General features: G+C 38.6%; 1 protein-coding gene across 2 annotated transcripts in view; it reads right to left on the bottom strand.

The window, feature by feature from the left end:
- The window catches only part of TARS3 (threonyl-tRNA synthetase 3), a 62,938-nt gene that overhangs the window by 8,065 nt on the left and 34,515 nt on the right, over window positions 1–20,358 (bottom strand). For both annotated transcript variants that reach the window (XM_053223637.1, XM_027067918.2), the window contains 5 exons: window positions 12,808–12,974; window positions 11,791–11,953; window positions 5,814–5,951; window positions 2,167–2,244; window positions 1,982–2,082 (listed from right to left, as the gene is read on the bottom strand). In XM_053223637.1, the coding sequence (XP_053079612.1) occupies window positions 1,982–2,082; window positions 2,167–2,244; window positions 5,814–5,951; window positions 11,791–11,953; window positions 12,808–12,974 (647 nt within the window). The remainder of the gene's footprint in view (window positions 1–1,981; window positions 2,083–2,166; window positions 2,245–5,813; window positions 5,952–11,790; window positions 11,954–12,807; window positions 12,975–20,358) is intronic.

The raw sequence follows: 20,358 nt of genomic DNA on the forward strand, positions 1-20,358 counted from the left end.
CATCAATAATGAAGCAGCAGAAAGAGAAATTAAGGTATCAGCCCCATTTACAATTGCATCAAAAACAATAAGATACCTAAGAATAAACTTAACCAAAGAGGTGAAAGAGCTGTACTCTTAAAACTATAAAATACTGATGAAAGAAACTGAAGAAGACACAAAGAAATGCAAAGACATTCCACAATCATGGATTGGAAGAACAAATACTGTTAAAATGGCTTTACTACCCAAAGCAGTCTGCACATTTAATGCACTCTCTATCAAAATACCAACAGCATTTTTCACAGAGCTAGAAAAACAATCCTAAAATTGTATGGAACCACAAAAGACCCTGAATAGCCAATGCAATCTTGAAAAAGAAAAGCAAAGCTGGTGGCATCACAGTTCCAGACTTTAAGTTTTATCACAAAACTGTAATAATCAAAACAGTATGGTACTGGCACAAAAATAGACACACAGATTAACAGAACATAACAGAAAACCCAGAAATGAACCCACAATTATATGGTCAATTAATTTTCAACAAAGCTGGAAATAACATCCAATGGGAAAAAGACAGTCTTTTCAACAAATGGTATTGGGAAAACTGGACAGCTACATGCAAAAGAGTGAAACTGGACTTCTTTCTTACACTATACACAAAAATAAATTCAAAACAGATTAAAAACCTAAATGTGAGACCTGAAACCATAAAAATCCTAGAAGGGAACACAGGCAGTAACTTCTGTAACATTGGTATTAGACTTTTTACCAGATAGGTCTCCTGTGGCAAGGGAAATGAAAGCAAAAATAAAGTATTGGGACAGCATCAAAATAAAAAGCTTCTGCACAGTGAAAGAAACAATCAACAAAACTACAAGACAACCTGCAGAATGAGAGAAGATATTTGTAAATGACATATCCAATAAAGGGTTAGTACCCAAAATATATAAAGAACTTCTAAAACTCAACACAAAAAACTCCCCAAATAGTCCAATTTAAAAATGGGCAGAAGACATGAATGGGCATTTTTCCAAAAGAAGACATCCAGATGGCAAACAGATACATAAAAAGATGTTCAACATCACTTACCATCAGGGAAATGCAAATCAAAACTACAATGAGATATCACCTCACACCTGTCAGAATGGGTAAAATCAATAACACAGGAAACAATTGGTGTTGGTGATGTGGAGAAAAGGGAACCCTCTTGTACTGTTGGTGGGAATGAAAACTAGTACAGCCACTCTGGCAAACAGTACGGAGTTTCTTCAAAAAGGTAAAAACAGAACTACTCTACAATCCAGCAATCAGACTACTAGGTATTTACCCCCAAAAGACAAAAATACTAATTCAAAGGGATACATGCAACCTGACATTTACAGCAGCATTACCTACAATAGCCAAATTATGGAAACAGCCCAAGTGTCCATCAATCAATGAATGGATAAAGAAAAAAAAAATCACACAATAGAATATTATTCATCTATAAAAAAGAATGAAATCTTGCCATTTGCAATAACATGGATGGAGCTGGAGGGTATTATGCTAAGCAAAATAAGTCAGTCAGAGAAAGACAAATGCCATATGATTTCACTCATATGCAGAATTTAAAAAACAAAACAAATGAACAAAGGTGGGGGAAAGAGAGAGAGGCAAATCAAGAAACATACTCTCAACTATAGAGAACAAACTGATGGTTACCAGAAGGAAGTGTGTGGATGGGTTAAATAGGTGAGGGGGATTGAGGGCACTTGTGATGAGCACCAGGTGTATGGAAGTGTTGAATCACCATATTGTACACTTGAAATTAATATTACATTTATGTTAATTAACTGGACTTTAAAACTTAAAAAATAATTTTAAAAAATGAGTATATTGCAGATATACTACTAGACATTTACTAGCCTGTATATTAATGTTTATTTTTATATTGCTAACATTCAAATGACAAATAATTAGCATATTAGTACTACATTATTTATCATATTCAATTACTCACCTAACATATGTAAGGTTAAATCTCACTGGTAGTTGGAAGTCCAGCTGAATTGTAGCACATTGATGGTATCTGCCAATAGCATCCTTGATTTTTATATCAATCTGTAAATTAAATGGTGTTTACTTAAAGACAGCTTTTCCTTTTCCTTTAAATTTTACTCTTTTTGAGGCATAGAGTCTACTTACTTTAGGGCCATAAAATGCTCCATCTCCAGGGTTCATCTTCCATGGTTTTCCAAATTCCACCAAGCTGTTTTGTAGTTGCTATTTTTTTTTTTTTAAAGAAGAGAACATTTAAAACTTCCATTTCATTGTACATTTTTTTTTGGCCACATAGCTCAAAAAAGTAAGTTATTGCAAATTTTAATTATATTCTATTTTAGCTCAACATATATTTATTGGGCATGTTTTATATCCAATAAACTACCGAGCAAGGACTACATAAAGACGATTAAGTTGGTACTTGCTCTTATATACACTGTAACTGGGAAAATTAAAAGATAATGTACTAAGTTGTTTCAGTGAATTCCAGGCAAGTGTTTAGGGAGGGATTACTTCACCCTCCTGCCAGTGCAGCCCACCCTGCCCACACACTTCCCAGCTCTTTGTAGGTGAGGCCTCCACACATTAAAAGGCATGAAAGCTTTAATCTTTCTCCTTCATCCACTCTGTGTTTAGGTGGGTAAAAAGGCCAAAGGAAAGGGCCTTGCCACTGGTCTCTTGCTTTTCTTCCACCTCCATATGTGTGGCTGGGGACAGGTATCCTTTATGATTTATGCAGGGGTGGGAGCAGGAGGCCCACTTGGATCTTCAGCCTGACACATATGTTCTTTCACTGTAGCTTGTAGTGAAGACCCTCAGTACTTATGGGTGATTGGGTATACACGTAAGTATTAATAAAAGTGTCTTTGGGTCTTCTGGCTATTCCCTATGCCAGCCTCCTTGAGAAGCACCTGTGCATTCCTAAGTCCCTGCCCAGCATACCACCAAACCACTATCCAAAGTCCTGTCAACACCTTGAGATATTGGTGCCCATGAAGGGGGCAACATCTGGGAGTAAAATGCTGCAGAGAGAAGTCAAAGCAGTGGTGATGCTGGGGGGCTAAAGCCAGAGTAATCAACAAAGCTGACTCCTGGGTCCCAGCAGGCTTCCCCAGGATCTCAGTCAGAGTGCATCAGGAGCTGGTCTTGGCTGAGATCCCAGGAGGCTCCCTCAAGGGCCTGATCCTACTATAGCAGCTTGCATTCTACTTTGGACTGGAGAGGGATACCACCACAGACGCACTTCACAGGCTGGCAAGCCAGCCTCAGCCTTACTCTGTTTCCGAAAGGAGAACAGACACTGGAATATCCTCCCAGAAAAAATGAGGCCCTGCTACAGCAGGCAACTAAGTGATGGGGAGAAGTTAGGGAGCTCCCAGGGAGGAGAAAGAAAGGCCAGGTTTTGGGGAAGAGCATAAAGCAGGTGGCACTGATCCTCAGTGAGCCTCTGAGGACACAGTAATCATAAGGCCTGACCGGAATAGCCAAGGCTAAGAAAGCTTTCTGTTTATGCAAGGTATGGGAGGAAGTGTCTGTCTGAGAGGAGACTGAACCATTGTAATTCACATATGTGGACACTGACTGCACCCTGGCAGAAGAAAAATCAAGATCTCCTTCTCTCTCTTGATGGTTCTCTATTCTCCTTTTCCAGGTAAACCAAGTCTCTGGCTCCCGATACACTGTGGTATGGTGCTGGGCTCTGCACATACTGATTTGTTTGGAACTGTGATGTGGGCTTGTAAGGTTCTTAAGGATCTTAATGACTCTGGAAACTCTGGAAAAGTGGGATGCAGGAGAGATCTGGAGTGGTTCTAGCTCCCTGGAGCTTGTAGATTTACATAAGTTCCAGTAGCAGAGGCCAGACCAGGTCTGCTGAAGCATCAGCCCAGACTCCCTTCAGACTTATCTGAGTGGGAACTCTACAGCTGAATTTAGGTTAAATTAAAAATTTGGAGATAGAACATTCAATTCCCATTTCTTTTGGATTTTAATTTCCACAAGAAAAAGTTGATTTCCTTTAGGTCACAGATTTCCTGATGAAACTTAATAGGAAGCAGGACTCACATCATTTCAATCTAGGATATTTTTTGCTCCTGACATTTTGGTTATTTGGGCAAACTTTCATCTGATGGTCATGCTGTATAGCTCCCTAGTGATCTTTGCTGGGTTCCATAACTACACACAATCTGAGACAGAAAATAAGGTAATGGTGAATTGCCGACCCAGGAACAATTTGGCCTTGGGGCTGACTTAACTAATGTCTCTTTCAAAGCATTTTATATATATGAATTTCATATATATGAAATATTATATATATAATATATATTATATATGAATATATATCATATGTATATGTATATTTCATATATATATGAATATATATATAAATACATATTCATCTCACTGATTCCCAGATCAAGGGTAGACATCATGAGAGAAATTCCCCCAGAGTGGAAGGATTCTCATCTCCTAAGGGAACAATCAGTCAGCTAAAAGAGCAAAACAATGGTGGAACTGCCCACCCATTCTCCCTGTGCCAGGCCCACACCTGGTTCATCCATCTTTTAGCCCCCTGCACTCCATGAATGGAGTGATGATGATGATACTACTACTACTATTAATAAAACGAACATCTAACATTTACTGAACACCTACACGTGCCTGGCACTATGACAAACTTCTCATATAAATTATTTCACTTAAGCCCATCATAACCTTATGAAGTAGGTGTTATCACCATTATCATCATCATCATCATAATCATCATCACCATTTCACAGACCTTAATGCTTCAAGATTTCTATAATTCACTCATGGAGCTAATCTCTGAAACTAGGCAAAAAAGAGTCCAGAGCCAAGCTTTGTGGCCTCATTTCCTCTTCCTACTTCCATGTGGCTAGGCAGGTAAACTGAGTCAGCATCCTGGGGCAGGGTGTCTAATTTGACTTTCTTCCTCCATGCAAAAGACATGGGAAAAGGTCTATTTAGGATGGGCATGGGCCAGTGGGGAGGAGAAGGGTCTAATCAGATCTCAAGCCTAAACTGCTTCTACCCAGTCTCTGCCTGCCTCAATGCCTAATAGAAAACTAATTGTTACACTATCATACAGTGCTCCTCTGATTCTTATTCCTTAAAGATTTGTGTGATAAGCATTTATGAGTATTCCATGAAGACGTGGACCAAAAGGCTGGTCAGGGATTAGGCATTCCTGGGGTGTCTGGCCATAATACCATATTCATTTCTAGTAAAATCTGACACAGGAGATACACTATAGCCTTTTCAAGTTTGGTGAGAAAAAATAAGCAGCATGGTGAGCTCCTTAATCTTTGTTTTCCAAAGCTGAGATGTGATATGTGAGTCTCTGGGTACCTCTCGACAGAGGACAGCACTAGAGGCTGTGACTTTGCAGGAGATTCAAGCATTGGGTGTGTGCATCTACATCTATGAGTCACACTAAGATGGATCAATGAGCAATAGCTTAAAATAAGCTGCACACACACCAAGAGTGCCTGCAAAGCAGAGGATTCCTTTAAAAACACGGGAAACTGGTATTAGTGACTGACATTGAAAGAGCACAAATAAAAAGTGTTTGAAACAAACGTGAGGTATTGTTATTATCACTGTTACAAAGGAAACTGGACAACCACCTTCTACAATCTTCATATCCTGTAACTTCCAATTTAAACATTTCTGTTGCAAAGCACTGTCACCTCCTCATGCAGGGTACCTGCAGAAACTCGGGTGGTTTCCATGCTCACAGAAATGAAGGGGTGCACTTTGTCTCTCCCTACCTTTTCAGCTTCATCCCATATCTCTACTTCTCCTAGGAAGTTTTCAGGCCTTGTTGACAAATTTAATTGAAAGGAGAAGCCAAATGTTGAGTAAACAGATTGCAAAAACTGCAAACACCCCTTTATTTCTTCTTCAATCTGAAATGAGAGCAAATGACATGTTCTAAATAGGTAACACCAAATCAAATCAGTTTCTGGCATTTAAAAGAATTCTCCGTGTCAGATAGAAATAAGGCATGTTTTTACTACACAGCTGATGACACTGTTTTGGTTGTTCATCCATTCCTTACTCAAATACTCAAGAAACGCCCACCGCACTCCAGGCGTGACCAGGCAACCAGCAACTCCCAGTCCAGACAAGGCTACCTCACCATGAGCAATGCCACACAAAAGGGGGAAGAGTGGCTGTCCAGAGGGAGTGATAGCCAAGCTGCTGCGACAACAGGATAAGTAAGAGTTCTCCATGGAAAGCGAGGGGGAGGAGCTTCTGGAGCAGAGGAAATGCTAAGAGTGAGGGCCTAGAGGAGAGAGGGGCAGGCTAGGGCAGGGCAGCTCCAGGAAGCTGCTGTGGGACCACGTTGTGTATGAGACGGAAGAGCGGCACAGAAGGGAAGTTGGTAGGTGATCAGTCTAGGGGCAGACAGGGACCAGAGAAAATTAAGGATCTTCAAAGTCAGGGTAGTGTCTGCACTTTTTACCCTGAGAGCAATGGGAAACCAATGAAGGGTTCTTCAGCAAGAGACAAACACAATCCCATCGGTTCCTTTCATGGGAAGTGGACTGGCAAGACTAGAAGCCAGGCACATTGGGAAGCTGGTAGGGTCATTTAGGAGGGAGATGATGGTAGTTTGAACCAAAGAGAAGCAGCTGGAATGCAAGGAATTTGTGCCAAGTGCTGGAAATTCAGGAATGGATGAACAAAATTACTCAGGAATTAACAATACATTTAGGGAGAGCTATCAATAGGGCTTATGGTTAATTGGACATGAGGAGTAAAAAGTAAAGGGCACCTGGATTCCTGGCCTGGGCAGTGGACAGGACGTTGGTGCATCCACTGAATGAGTGACCAGGGAAGGGTGAGGCAGTGGTGTGAAGGCAAAAGCGGGGACTGATTTTACACATGGCAAATGTGAGGATGCTTGTGATGGCCAGGGAGACATGTCTACCAGGCCCTGTCAGATTGAGATCTGGAGCTCCAGAGGGACAGCTGAGATGCAGGTGAAACTGGCAGCTAGCTGAGCCTACAAAGTAACTGAGGCCCCAGAGAGTGTGGTGAGATCAGAGCTAGGGGCTGTGAGGGTGTGGGGAAAGGAGGGCACATTTAAATGCAAACGGGATAGCTGCCCCCAAAACCAGACACATTTAGGAGAGAGGAGACAGGCAAGGACCTGCGTTTTGTCACTATGGATCAGTTTGAATTTTTCAGATGTTTTATCCATGGAATCATGCAGTAGATGCTCTATTTTTGTCTGGCTTTTTTTCACTCAGAATAATTATTTGGAGATAGATACACTTGTGTTATAAGTATCAATAAATCATTCCTTTTTTTTTTTAAGTTTATTTATTTATTTTGAGAGAGACAGAAAGAGAGAGGGAGGGAATATCCCAAGCAGGCTGTTGTCAGCACAGAGCCCAATGCAGGGCTGAATCTCAGGAACAATGAGACAATGACCTGAACCAAAATCAAGAGCCAGACACTTAACTGACTGAGTCACCCAGGTGCCCCTACATCATTCCTTCTTGTTTAGTAGTTTTCCATTGTACCACAGTTTCTTTTTATTTCCACCTATTATTGGGCATTAGGGTTATTCCTATATTGTGGCTATTTCAGGTAAAGCTGCAATAAATGTTTGTGCTCAAGTCTTTGTAGGGATGTGTGCTTTCTTTTTCTCTTGGGGAAAAAAAAAAGGAGTGAGATGGCTGGGTCATACAGGAGGTGTGCATTTAACTTTTTAAGAAACTAGTGAACTCTTTTTGAAAGTGATTGTACCATTTTACATTCCCATGAATGGGCCTGTCATATGGTGGATTACATTGACAGGTGTTCTGACACTGAATCAGCCTCACATCCCTGGAGGCTAAACCTCAATTGCTCATGATGTGGAATTATTTTTATATATTGTTTAATTCTATTTGCTAATATTATGTTAAGGACTTTTACATCTGTATCCATGTGGGATACTAGTCTGTAGTTTTGTCTGGTTTTGGTATTGGTTAAAAGTAGTTTCATAAAATTAACTAGGAAGTATTTTCTCTTCTATTTCAGAACAGAGTATACAGAATTGGTACTAATTCTTCTTTAAATGTTCAATAGCATTCAGTGAAAAAATCTGAGCCTAGAGATTTCTTTTGGGGAAGTTTTAAAATTATAAATTCAATTTCTTTAATAGTGACAAAGCTTTTCAAATGATCTATTTCTATCAGGTGATTTTATGGTAGTTTGTACTTTTTAAGGAGTAAGCTCATTTCAACTAAGTTGTCGAGCTGATTTATGTAGAGTAGTTTATTACATTCATTTATTATGCTTTTGATGTCTTCAAGGTCTTTAGTGATATCCCCTATTGATTCCTGATATTGGTAATTTCTGTCTTCCCAGTTTTTTTCTTTCTTTGTCTTGAAGGAAGTTTGCCAATTTTGTTAATCTTTTTAAAAAAAGTTTTTTAACTCATTAATTTTTCCATTGTTTTTCTGTTTTCAATTTCATTGATTTCTGCTCTTGTCTTTATTGATTTATTCCTTCTTATTTTGGGTTTATTTTGCCCTTCCTTTTTTCTAGGTCTTGCAGTGGGAGTCTAGATATTGATTTGAGACTTTTCTTCTTTTATAATACATGTATTTAATGCTATTAACTTTTTAGCACTGTTTTTGCTGTGCCCCACAAATTTTGAAATTATATTTCCATTTTAATAGATTATTTTAACCATCTACATTTAATATGTTAGGACTTAAGTTTGTCTTTTTTGTTGTCTATATTGTTTCCTTCTTGTACTGTCTTATTATTCATTTTTCTTTTCTTTTTCCTGCCTTTCTATCGCCTAATTTAGTATTTTTTAGAATTCCATTTTTATTTATCTATTTTTAGCATATATCTATCTGTGTATATTTTTCCCCCAGCGGTTTCTCTAGATATTACATAACAGTTTACTGATGTCATCATTTTATCACTTCAAGTACAGAAATCTTACGTCCCTTTACTCCATTTATAGTATAATTTTCTTAGATGTTTCTTCATACATATGCTGAGAACCATATCAGACAGTGTTATAATCTTTGCTTCAACCATCAAGCATAATTTAGAAAACTCAAAAGGCAAAGGGAAATATATTTATCTTTCTTAGAGTACTTCCTAGAGCCATTATTTTAAGGTAGGTTTTGATTTCCCCTTCATTCCTGAAGGGTATTTTTTATGGATATAGAATTCTGGGTTGACAGTTCTTTCAGCATTTAAAAAGTGTTGTTCACTTCCTTCTAACATCCATGGTTTTTGATGAAAAATTTCCTTTTGTGCAAAAAAAATTTTTCTTAAAGATAATGTTGATCACTCTCCCATTGCTTTCAAACATTTTCTTTATCATTAGTTTTCAGAAATTTGGCTATGATGTGCCTTGGTGTGGATTTCTTTGGGTTTATCCTTTTGGGAGTTTTCTCAGCTTCTTGAATCTGTAGGCTTATGTCTTTTGCCAAAGTTGGAAGTTTCAGCCATTATGTCTTTGAGTACGTTTCACCTACATCCTTATTCCCCTCTTCTTCCAGAACTCTGGTAACATAAATATTAGGCATTTTGTTTTAGTTCCACTAGTCTCTGAAATTTTGTTCATTTTTATTTCAGTCTCTTCTCTTTGTTGTTCAAACTAGGTAATGTCCATGGTTGTCTTCAAGTTCACGGATTTTTTTTTCTCTGTCCCCTCCATTCTGCTCATGAATCCATCTACTATTTTATTTCAGTTATTATATTTTTCACTTCTAAGATTTACATTTGGTTCTTCTTTAGATCTCTTATTTCTTTCCTGAGATTTTCTATTTCTTTGTTGAAACTTTTTTATCATTTGTTTCAAGTGTGTCTGTAATTGCTTGCTAAGGCATTCTTATGATGGCTCCTTTAAACGAGATATCTTAGTGAGATAATGCTAATATCCTTGTCATCTCCACATTAGTGTTCATAGATTGTCCATTTTCATTAAGTTGAGATTTTCCTAGTTCTTGGCATGATGTTTGACTTTTGATTTATAAAATTTAAAGTTTGGGCAGTATAAGACCTTTAATTTTATTTAAACCTTCTGTTTTAGCTGGCTTCCACAGACTTCACTCCAACTAGAGGATGAAGTACTTCCTGGTTACTGCAAAGTGGGAATAGATGATCTAGGTTTCCCACTGGGGGGCCATGACTGCTGGTGACAGTGGGATTTCTGGTACTCCACTAGGTTTCCTCTGATAACACCTTGTCAGGGAGGAGTATCTTGTTACTGTTGCCATTACTGACCACATTGAGTTCGTGGCCTCATTACTGTGGGGTGGTAGTAAAAGTCCTATCTTTCCACTAGACCTTCCCTGACACCACTCAAGCAGGGAGGCACCTTGTTACTGCCAGATGAGGGTGGAAGTCTATGCCCACATGATACTCCACTGATACTATAAGGTGTGTGGGAGGTCTTTGTTAACGTCCAGCAAGAATGTGAGAAATAGGTATTATTTTTTCTTCCAGTGCTTGGTAGAATTCACCAGTGATTCCATAATGGCTTGAAGTTTTCTTTGTGCAAAGCCTGTTCAGTTCCAATTCAACTTCTTTAATAGACACAGGGCTAGTCAGACTATCTACTTCTTGAATGAAGTTTGGTAGTTTGTCTTTCAAGGAAATTTGTCCATTTTATCTAAGTTGTCAAATTTACTGGTATAAAATTGTTCATAATATTGCCTTGGTATTCTTTTACTATCTATAGAACCTGAAATAATGCCATGTCTCTCATTTCTAGTATTTTTAATTTGTACCTTCTCTTTTTCTTCTGATCAGTCTAAAAGTTTATAAATTTTATTGATCTTTTCCGAGAAATAGACTTTGGTTTTTACTGATATTTTCATTGTTTTTCTTTTTTTATATTTCACTGATTTCTGTGTTATTTTCTAATATTTACTTCTGATGTAATTTGGGTTTTTTTGTTGTTTTTTTTTAGTTTATTAAATGGAAGCTGATGTCATTGATATACATATTTCTGATATAGGCATTTAGTGCTACAAATGTCCCTCCAAGTATCATTTTAATGGCATCCCATAAATTTTGATGTATTGTATTTCATTTCATTTGATATATAATACTTTCTAATTTCCTATTTGATCTCTTCTTTGATCCATGTATTATTTAGAAGTGTGTTATTTACTTTCTAAATATTTGAGGATTTTCCAGATAGCTCTCTGTTACTGATGTCTACTTTAATTCTCCTGTGACCAGAGAACATATTTTGTGTGAATTGAATCCCTTTAAGTTTGTTGAGAATTTATTTAGTCCCAGAATATGGTCTATCTTGGTAATTTGTGTGCACTTTCAAAGAATGTATACTCTGCTGTTATTGGTTGAAGTGTTCTATGAATGTCAATTAGGTCAAATCATTTGATAGTGGCCTTTTTCATGACAATTTTTATTTGAAGTGACCTAAAAACCTGAAAAAGTAAACTCTCACTTCTACACAATGTTGAAAAACAAACAAAAAACCACAAAATTCTACCAAATCCCTTAAAATATTCCACTTAGTGTATTTAAGTTAATAAAACTGGAGGAAACTTTAAAGAAAAAAATAATACATTTCATGACTAGAGATTACTGATCTGTTACCCAAATTAGAGGATCGCAAAATGTTAGATCTGAAGGAGACTTCAGAGACAAGACCAAAGACCTTATTTTACAGCGACTCTGAAACTAAGAGATGTGTTCAAGGCAACACACTGAATTTATGCCAACCATGCTTCATCCTGTATTACTGTTTACCTGCTCTACTGTGCAGAAGATGTGCGCATCATCCTGCTGGAAGCGTCTAACTCGAGTCAAGCCACTTAAAGTTCCCGACAATTCATTCCTATGAAGAACTCCAAAATCAGCAAATCTTATAGGCATTTCCCTCCATGATCGCGGACGATGGGCAAACATTAAACTAGAAAAGATGCAACGACACATAGCTTGTACTTAGCACGGCAAAGATTAAGTAATTATCTAAATAATAAGTTACAATGAAGCCTCAAGACTTGTAAACACCTTATTCTGGTTCTTAGATCACCAGTTTAAAAACAAATTCTAGGAATTATTGAACCTTGAATTTATATCACTGCAGTACTCTGAGAAAGGACCCTGTCTGTCCTCTCTTCCAGAAATTCTGTTCCATATTCTTATTCACCCAATGAATTTCCACTTACTGTGTACAATTTACTTCAAAGTCTACTTTTTTGTGTGTAAGTTTATTCATGTGGAGAAAGACAAAGAGAGTGAGTAGGGAAGGGGCAGAGAGAGAGAGGGAGAGAGAGAATCCCAAGCAAGCTCCGCACTGTCAGTGTGGAGCCCAATGCGGGGCTCAAACTCACAAAACATGAGAGCATGACCTGAGCCAAAGTGGGATGCTCAACCGACTGAGCCACCCAGGCGCCCCCTCAAAGGCTACTTCTTAAGTGAAGCCCTCTTGGACACTTCTGTAGGCAGGGCTGGGCAGTCTGCCCTCAGGCTCCAAGAACATCTGGAATGTGCCATTATTTTGGCACTGAACCTAATTGTTTTTTCAACATTTTTATTTATTTTTGAGAGACAGAGAGAGAGAGTGCAAGCAGGGGAGGGGCAGAGAGAGAAAGAGAGGAAGACACAGAATCCAAAGCAGGCTCCAGGCTCTGAGCTGTGAGCACAGAGTCTGATGCGGAACTTGAACCCATGAAATGTGAGATCATGACCTGAGCTGAAGTCAGATGCTTAACCGACTAAGCCACCCAGTCACCCCAGATTTGCTTCACTTTTAATACTCACCAATGCCCTGGACAGTTCATGGGCTTAAGGGCAAAAGTGTCCTTTTCAATATCAAAGGTAAACATGTTCTCACTGTAATGCTGCCAGTGGCCTGAGGTTTCCCAGAGCCTGCTGTTGTACATGTTGGGAGAGAGCACCTCTGTGAAGTTACGTTGGTGATATTCCTCCTTTAAGATAAATGCGTTGAATGTTAAAATGTGGCACGACAGATCACAATTCCACACGAAGTAACACCAGGTGCAAATATTTTTAACTTAGGATTACATCTTTTTTTTTTTTTAATGTTTATTATTTATTTTTGAGAGAGGGAGAGGCAGAGTGCAAGCTGGGGAGGAGCAAAGAGAGAGAGGGAGACACAGAATCCAAAGCAGGCCCCAGGCTCCCAGCTGTCAGCACAGAGCCTGACGTGGGGCTCGAACTCACGAACCAGGAGATCACAACCTGAGCCAAAGCCAGACGCTCAACTGACTGAGCCACCCAGGCGCCCCTGGTATTGCATCTTCTATTAATTCCTGGTTAAGGTGCCCTCAGTTTTAGGTGTCGTACTCTCTGGGTCATGAAGGTTAGATTAATGTACTCTCAGTATAATTTTCATATTAAGTATCTTTATTTTATATTATACAACTGCATATAGTCCATGTTTTAATTCTTTGAAAATTAGTAATTGAAATTATATATAATTACATATAACATCTATTATATGTATTATATACTATTATATATTATATTATTATGTATATATAAGCTTTCTATAACTACAAACTCCCAAATCCTGCTACATTCTAGATAAACAGCAGGATTTTTTCTATACTGAAGAGGTAAAATAATTTCATAACTCAATAAGCCTGAATGCTACATTGCATGCAAATTTACTTTTGATCTATTTAGTTTTATCATTATTTTTTAAAGTTTATTTACTTATTTTGAGAGAGAGAGAGAGAGAGAGAGAGAGAGAGAGAATGAGCAGGGGAGGAGCAGAGAGAGAGAGAATCCCAAGAAGGTTCCAGGCTGTCAGTGCAGAGCCCAACACGGGGCTTGATCCCACAAACTGAGATCATAACCTGAGCTGAAATTCAGATTGGTTGCTTAACTGACTGAGTCACACAGGTGCCTCTGATCTATTTAGTTTTAAATAGAAATGAAGCTGAGAATTTTAATTTTTATCATATGAAGTGTTTGAAATCTATAAAGTCATGAACTGGCTTTTCTCCCTCCCTCCCTGTAAATGGCTTCCCTACTTCAATCACTGAGGACAGGAAAAGAGAGTCAACTGAAGTACTTATTTTAATTTTTGTTTCTTCAGATAGCAATCAGATGACCTTTGTTGCTGGTTTCCTAGGTTCTTACCCTCTGTTAATCACTTAAGAAATACCTGGTACAAATCTAGACCACCATATTTTAATTAAGTAAAAAAAAATATTTTTCACAATTAAAAAAGTCTAAAACATGACATTTTAAAATTACTAACACTTAAAAGGATGCTATTTGTTACTCTTTGGCAGAGCATCTTTTCAGCCACTCGTGGATAGCTGGATGTCAGCCATTCAGTAAGCTGCTTTACCTAGCCTTCATTTTTACTAAATGAGAAAGTTTTAACAAAAGTATAGGTTATTACAAATAGCACTAATTATTGTGTGGCTATGTCAGATACCGCTATATATTCAGATTAAACAAGGTCCCCAAAATTGAAGAACTGTTGGTGTGTTTGCTTATTTGTTTTTACTAGAGACTAGTTTAAAGCTTGGCTCAGAGATGATGATGAATCGATTTTAAAACCACTCTGGGTACAATTGTTACTCATGTTAGCAATTCATGTATTTGGGAATGATTTTAAAGTATGTCTTAGGGGTGCCTGGGTGGCTCAGTTGGTTAAGAGTCCAACTTCGGCTTAGGTCATGATCTCGCAGTTTGTGAGTTTGAACCCCGCGTTGGGCTCTGTGCTGACAGCTTGGAGCCTGGAGCCTGCTTTGGATTCTGTGTCTCCTCCTCTCTGCCCCTCCCACGCTCATGCTCTGTCTCTGTCTCTCAATAATAAGTAAACACTTAAAAAAAATTTTTTTAACTATGTCCTATGAAGGGAATGTCATTATGTCTACTGCTTACTTAGTTTAGCAAAAACCAACTATAACTACCATCTACATGCCTCATCTCTATATATTATAACATACACATGAAATATATGTATTGTTTTGTCTTTCTTATACACACATGCATACATGTAAGAGAAAGATAAGGCAAACTGGCAAAATGTTAAAAATTGATGAATCTAGATGAAAGATACATGGATGTTCAGTGTACTGCACTTTAACTTTCTGTAGATTTGAATTTTTCAAAAGAAAAAGTTGGGGAAAAATATATCTCATACCATTTCATCAATTTATTTCTCTAAAGAGTAAAGAATATCAAGTGCTGGCAAAGAATACAGCCATGCTGGTTGAGAGGTCTACAGCTCAGTCTGGTCTCCTGAAGAAACCCTGATTGCTTATTCTGAAGATTAAAAATCATATTTCATCCATGGGAATGCAAGCTGGTGTAACCACTCTGGAAAAAAGTATGGAGGTTCCTCAAAAAACTAAAAATAGAACTACCCTACAACCCAGCAATTACACTACTAGGCATTTATCCACAGCATACAGGTGTTTCAAAAGGACACATGCACCCCCATGTTTATAGCAGCACTATCAACAATAGCCAAAGTATGGAAAGAGCCCAAATGTCCATCAATGGATGAATGGATAAAGAAGATGTGGTATATATATATATACAATGGAGTATTACTCGGCAATCAAAAAGAATGAAATCTTGCCATTTGCAACTGTGTGAATGGAACTGGACGGTATTATGCTAAGTGAAATTAGCCAGAGAAAGACAAAAATCATATGACCTCACTCATATGAGGACTTCAAGAAACAAAACAGATGAACATAAGGGGAGGGAAACAAAAATAATATAAAAGCAGGGAGGGGGACAAAACAGAAGAGACTCATAAATATGGAGAACAAACTGAGGGTTACTGGAGGGGTTGTGGGAGGAAGGAAGGGCTAAATGGGTAAGGGGCACTAAGGTATGTACTCCTGAAATAATTGTTGCACTATATGCTAACTAATTTGGATGTAAATTTTGAAAAATAAAAAATAAAATTAAAAATAAATAAATAATTTTAAAAAAAGAAGGAAGCCCTATATTCAGCTGCTGCTTTATGTAGCCAATGTAGATCATGATTTCTTCCAGCTTAAAAATGTTTCATGTCTTTGACTTACTTCAGGCTTCTAAGGGAAACTTCCATTATCTCTGAGAAAGCAGTAACTGAATGTGGCCTCCTCACTATAGGGAGAGTAGCTCATGGCCAGTGATGGCACCCTGCCTCCCCCAGGTCCTGACCAGGCAATCAGAATGCTGGCCAAAGAGACACACTTGTGCTGTTCAGAATGCTTGTATAAAAATCTCACAAACAGCAAAATGGGTGAAGGGGAATGGGAGATACAGGTTTCAAGTTGTGGAATGAATAAGTCATAGGAATAAGATGCACCGTTAAGGAATATAGTCAATGATATTGTAATAACAATGTATTGGCTAGATGGTAGCCACCCTTGTGGTGAGCTTAGCATGAAGTCTAAACTTGTGCAATCACTATGTAGTACACCTGAAACTAATGTCACATTGTGTGTCAACTATACTCAAAGACAAAGTCTCAAATAGCAGCTTATTCACTGATTGAGTTCCCACTGTGGTCTGGCATTGTTGCCAGGGTAGCAAGAGTGGGCAAAACAATCCTATCTGTGCCATCCGTAAGGACAGTTCACCATTGTCCTCTGGTGGGGGACAGATGAAAAAAGATACAATTCCATTATTAGAGTTTAATGAGGGCCTGCATAGGAGAGGTAGAAGTTGCTATCTAAAGCGTCTCTATGTCCACTTTGTTGGTTCCACATTGAGTTTTTCAGTCAAAATTGTAATACACGTCACGACAGAGCACATAAAATGGCACACTGGAAATTATCTCCCTAACATAAAAGAGACACGGATGGTGGGGGAGGGTGGGGTGGGAAAGGGAGAAAGAAATGATGTGATGATGAAAATACTATAATCATTTGACCCTTTTTGACCTTTCAGAGAAGCTTAAATATGTTATATCAAGGGAGGCCACTTAATAAGTGAAACATTGGTACATTTGTCTGACATAAAGTGGGAAAAGGAAGTGAAGAAAACTTTTAGTTTGGAACTAAGGAATCAAATTTTAGTATATTTCCATGTTAACAAAACAGTCTTATTTTTAAAATTAATTACTTATGTAAAGAATATTTTTAAGGCAATGGAAATAACTCTCTATGATATAATGCTGAACACATGTCATTATACATTTGCCCAACCCATAGAATATATATCACCAAGAGAGAACCCTAATGTAAATGAGGGACTTTGGGTGACTGTGATGTGTCAATATTGGCTCATCGATGTAACAAATACATCACTCTGTGGGGTGCTGTTGTGATGGGGCACACTATGCATGTGTAGGGGCCAGAAGTATATGCGAAATCTGTACCTCCCTCTCAATTTTGCTGCAAACCTAAAGCTGTTTTAAAAATAAAGTTTTAATTAAAAAAATCATATTTCATCCTGAAATACTAGTTTCAGGCCATTGAAGGTACTGAATCTCTACCTGTACCTGGTGATCTGACTACCTGAAAGCACCTAAATATCAGGGCCACAGAGCAATGCTTCCCAGCAATTTTCATTATAAAAACTACAGAAATTCCACTTAAATGGCTCCTTCCCCAAGCCACACTAAAATAACAGAATTTTTATAAAAGCAAAAATCTACAAGGTCAAGGGGAAAGGAGGAGAGATGAAAGCTATATAGTTAAGAATCTGTAAAGTAGATGAACAATTGCCTTGGCAGACCTGGGGAAGCTGAAAACTGAATGGGAGAATCCCAGAAGCAAGTCTGCTTTAGCTGGGTATAGATTTCTAGGTTTCACTTTTTTTTTAAGTTTATTTATTTTGAGAAAGAGAGCAGGGGAGAGACAGGAAGAGAGTGAGAACCCCAAGAACCTCTGCATTGCCAGCATGGAGTCTGATGAGGGGCTTGATCCCACAAACCATGAGGTCATGACCTGAGCTGAAATCAAGAATCAGACACTTAATTGACTGAGCCACCCAGGAGCCCCATTTAGGCTTAATATTTTTAAGGCATTGTTTCGTCTTCTGTTTTTTAGTGTTCCATTGAAAATGTCATTCCATTCTGATACCTAGTCCTATGTCTATGGCTTTCTCTCTGAGGAGACTTAGGATCTTTTCTTTATCCATAAAGTTTTGGAATCTCTCAGTAAGGTACCTTAGTTCCCAAGGAAAGAATGCTTTCACCAAAAATCCCAGACATACTTCTGTTGGGATTTGCAACTGTCCCTGGCCCATTTGGGGTCCCCTATGCTAGTTAACCAAAAGGCAAAGAATGACTTGCTCTTCTGGCCAGGATGACTGACCCAAATTATTGAGAAGGATTGTGCTGCTGTTAAACAACGGAATAAGAAGGGCTGTGTCTGGAATCAGTGAGGAGCCTTAAGCATTTCCACATCTAACAGTGATAGTCAGTGGGGAAACCCTGGTAACCTAAAAAAGAGAGGATCATGAAAAGCTTGGATCCTGTGGGAAGACAATTTGGGTCATCCACTGTTATGAGTTGAATGGTGTCCCTCAAGAAAGGCACATTGAAGTCCTAACCCCAGGACACCAGAATGCGGACTTTTGGGGAAACGGGGCCTTTACAGAGGTGATCATCTTAAGATTTGGTCATTAGAGTGGGCTCTAATCCAATATGACTGGTGTCCTTATAAAAGGGGGGAATTTTGACAGAAACAGACACATATAGAGGGAAGATGATGCAAAGCCACACAGGGAGAAGGCCATGTGAGGGCTGGGGTGGAGGCATCAACAAGCTGAGCATCACCAGCAATGGTTGACAAACCACTGCTAGCTGGGAAGAGTGGAAGAAGGACTCACCCACAGGTTCCAGAGGGAGCATAGCTCACCAATGCCTTAATTTACACGTCTGGCCTCCAGAACTGCAAGACAATACATGTCTGTTGTTTTAAGCCACTCTGTTACAGTGCTTTGTTAGGCACTCTATGAAACTAATGCATTCACCAAATGAAATGCTCTTTCCATCTGAGATATTGGAGGGACAAGGAGAATATGGAATGGGTGGTGGAGGAAGGAAGCTCTGATTTATTAACTTAGGCTTTGTGTCCATCTACAGAGCCTGGGGCTGGAACTGTTAACACTGAATTATTTCTTTTCTCTGAATACACGAAGAACACTGATGGTGGCTAATGTCACATTTTAATTTTTGCTGAGACTGAACTGATGTAAATGATACATTGGCTGATGGGACTTTGTGTGAGGAAATAAATAACTTCATGCAAGCAAAGGACAAAAGTGGACACCAAGTAGCAAAGGGATTGGGCTGTGTTGGTTTTTCTCCATTTACCAACCTGAGCCACCCCATCCTGGGATATCTGCCTCCCTTCTCTGCTCTGCTCTGTGTTCCCCAAAGTCGACTTCTATGGACTCCATCACCAGGCTTACTTGCCTTGAGTTCTAGTTGGGTTTGACTAAGGAGAGGTTCCAAAAGGATCCCAAGGGTAGGAGAAGAGAGTGGTCAGGGTATTTACTCCCTCCTTTCCTACTTCTTCCTTGCCTTGGGTTTATTCTGTCTCTGGCTGTAATCTCCAGTTACAGCCTCTCTTCCACACTTCAAGCTCTCTCTAAGTTCTGGAACACTTTCTCCTCACCTGTTTGGGCCTAGGGGTGGAAGGTAAGGGAGCCTGAGGTTGATAATCCCTGGATACTCTACATTCCCTTCTTAGTTACCTCAACTGGACCCACACCTCTGCAAATATTTTCTTCTCTAGATTCCCTAGAGTTAAACCCTTTGAGTGCACTGTCAGGACTCTCCCTGCACAGGGCTAAATATTTTGATATCTTATATGTCTGCAAAGACAAGTTTGGTTTGGAAATCCACTGAATCCAAGGTTGTGGCAACAGGAAGCACAAGTTCTCCAAGTGGGTTATTAGAATAAAAAAACAAGAGAAGCCACTCCCTTCTATTCCATGATTTTTCTTCTAAAGATAAACATAAATTTACCATAGGACCCTGAAATCACACTCCTACATATTTACCCAAGTAAAATGAAAACCTATATTCATACAAAAACCTGTACATAACCATTTATAACAGCTTTATTCATAATTGCCTAAATTTGGAAGCAATCCAAATGTCCCTCACCTAAGGAATCTGTGTTATGTCCATACAATGGAATACTGCTCAATAATAAAAGGAGACTACCATTAATATACCTATTATCCTGAGGGAAAGAAACGAGTCTCAAAAGATTATATACAGTGATGATTCTGTTTATATGGCAAAATTTTCAGGATGGAGAACAAATCAATGGTTTGATCAAGGGAGAAAGGGTTTGACTCTAAAGAGGTAGCATAACAGAAATTTTTTGGGTAATGAAGTTGCTCTGTAACTTGAATGTTGTGATGATA

The sequence above is a fragment of the Acinonyx jubatus genome, chromosome B3, assembly GCF_027475565.1.
Source record: "Acinonyx jubatus isolate Ajub_Pintada_27869175 chromosome B3, VMU_Ajub_asm_v1.0, whole genome shotgun sequence".
Classification (NCBI taxonomy): domain Eukaryota; kingdom Metazoa; phylum Chordata; class Mammalia; order Carnivora; family Felidae; genus Acinonyx; species Acinonyx jubatus.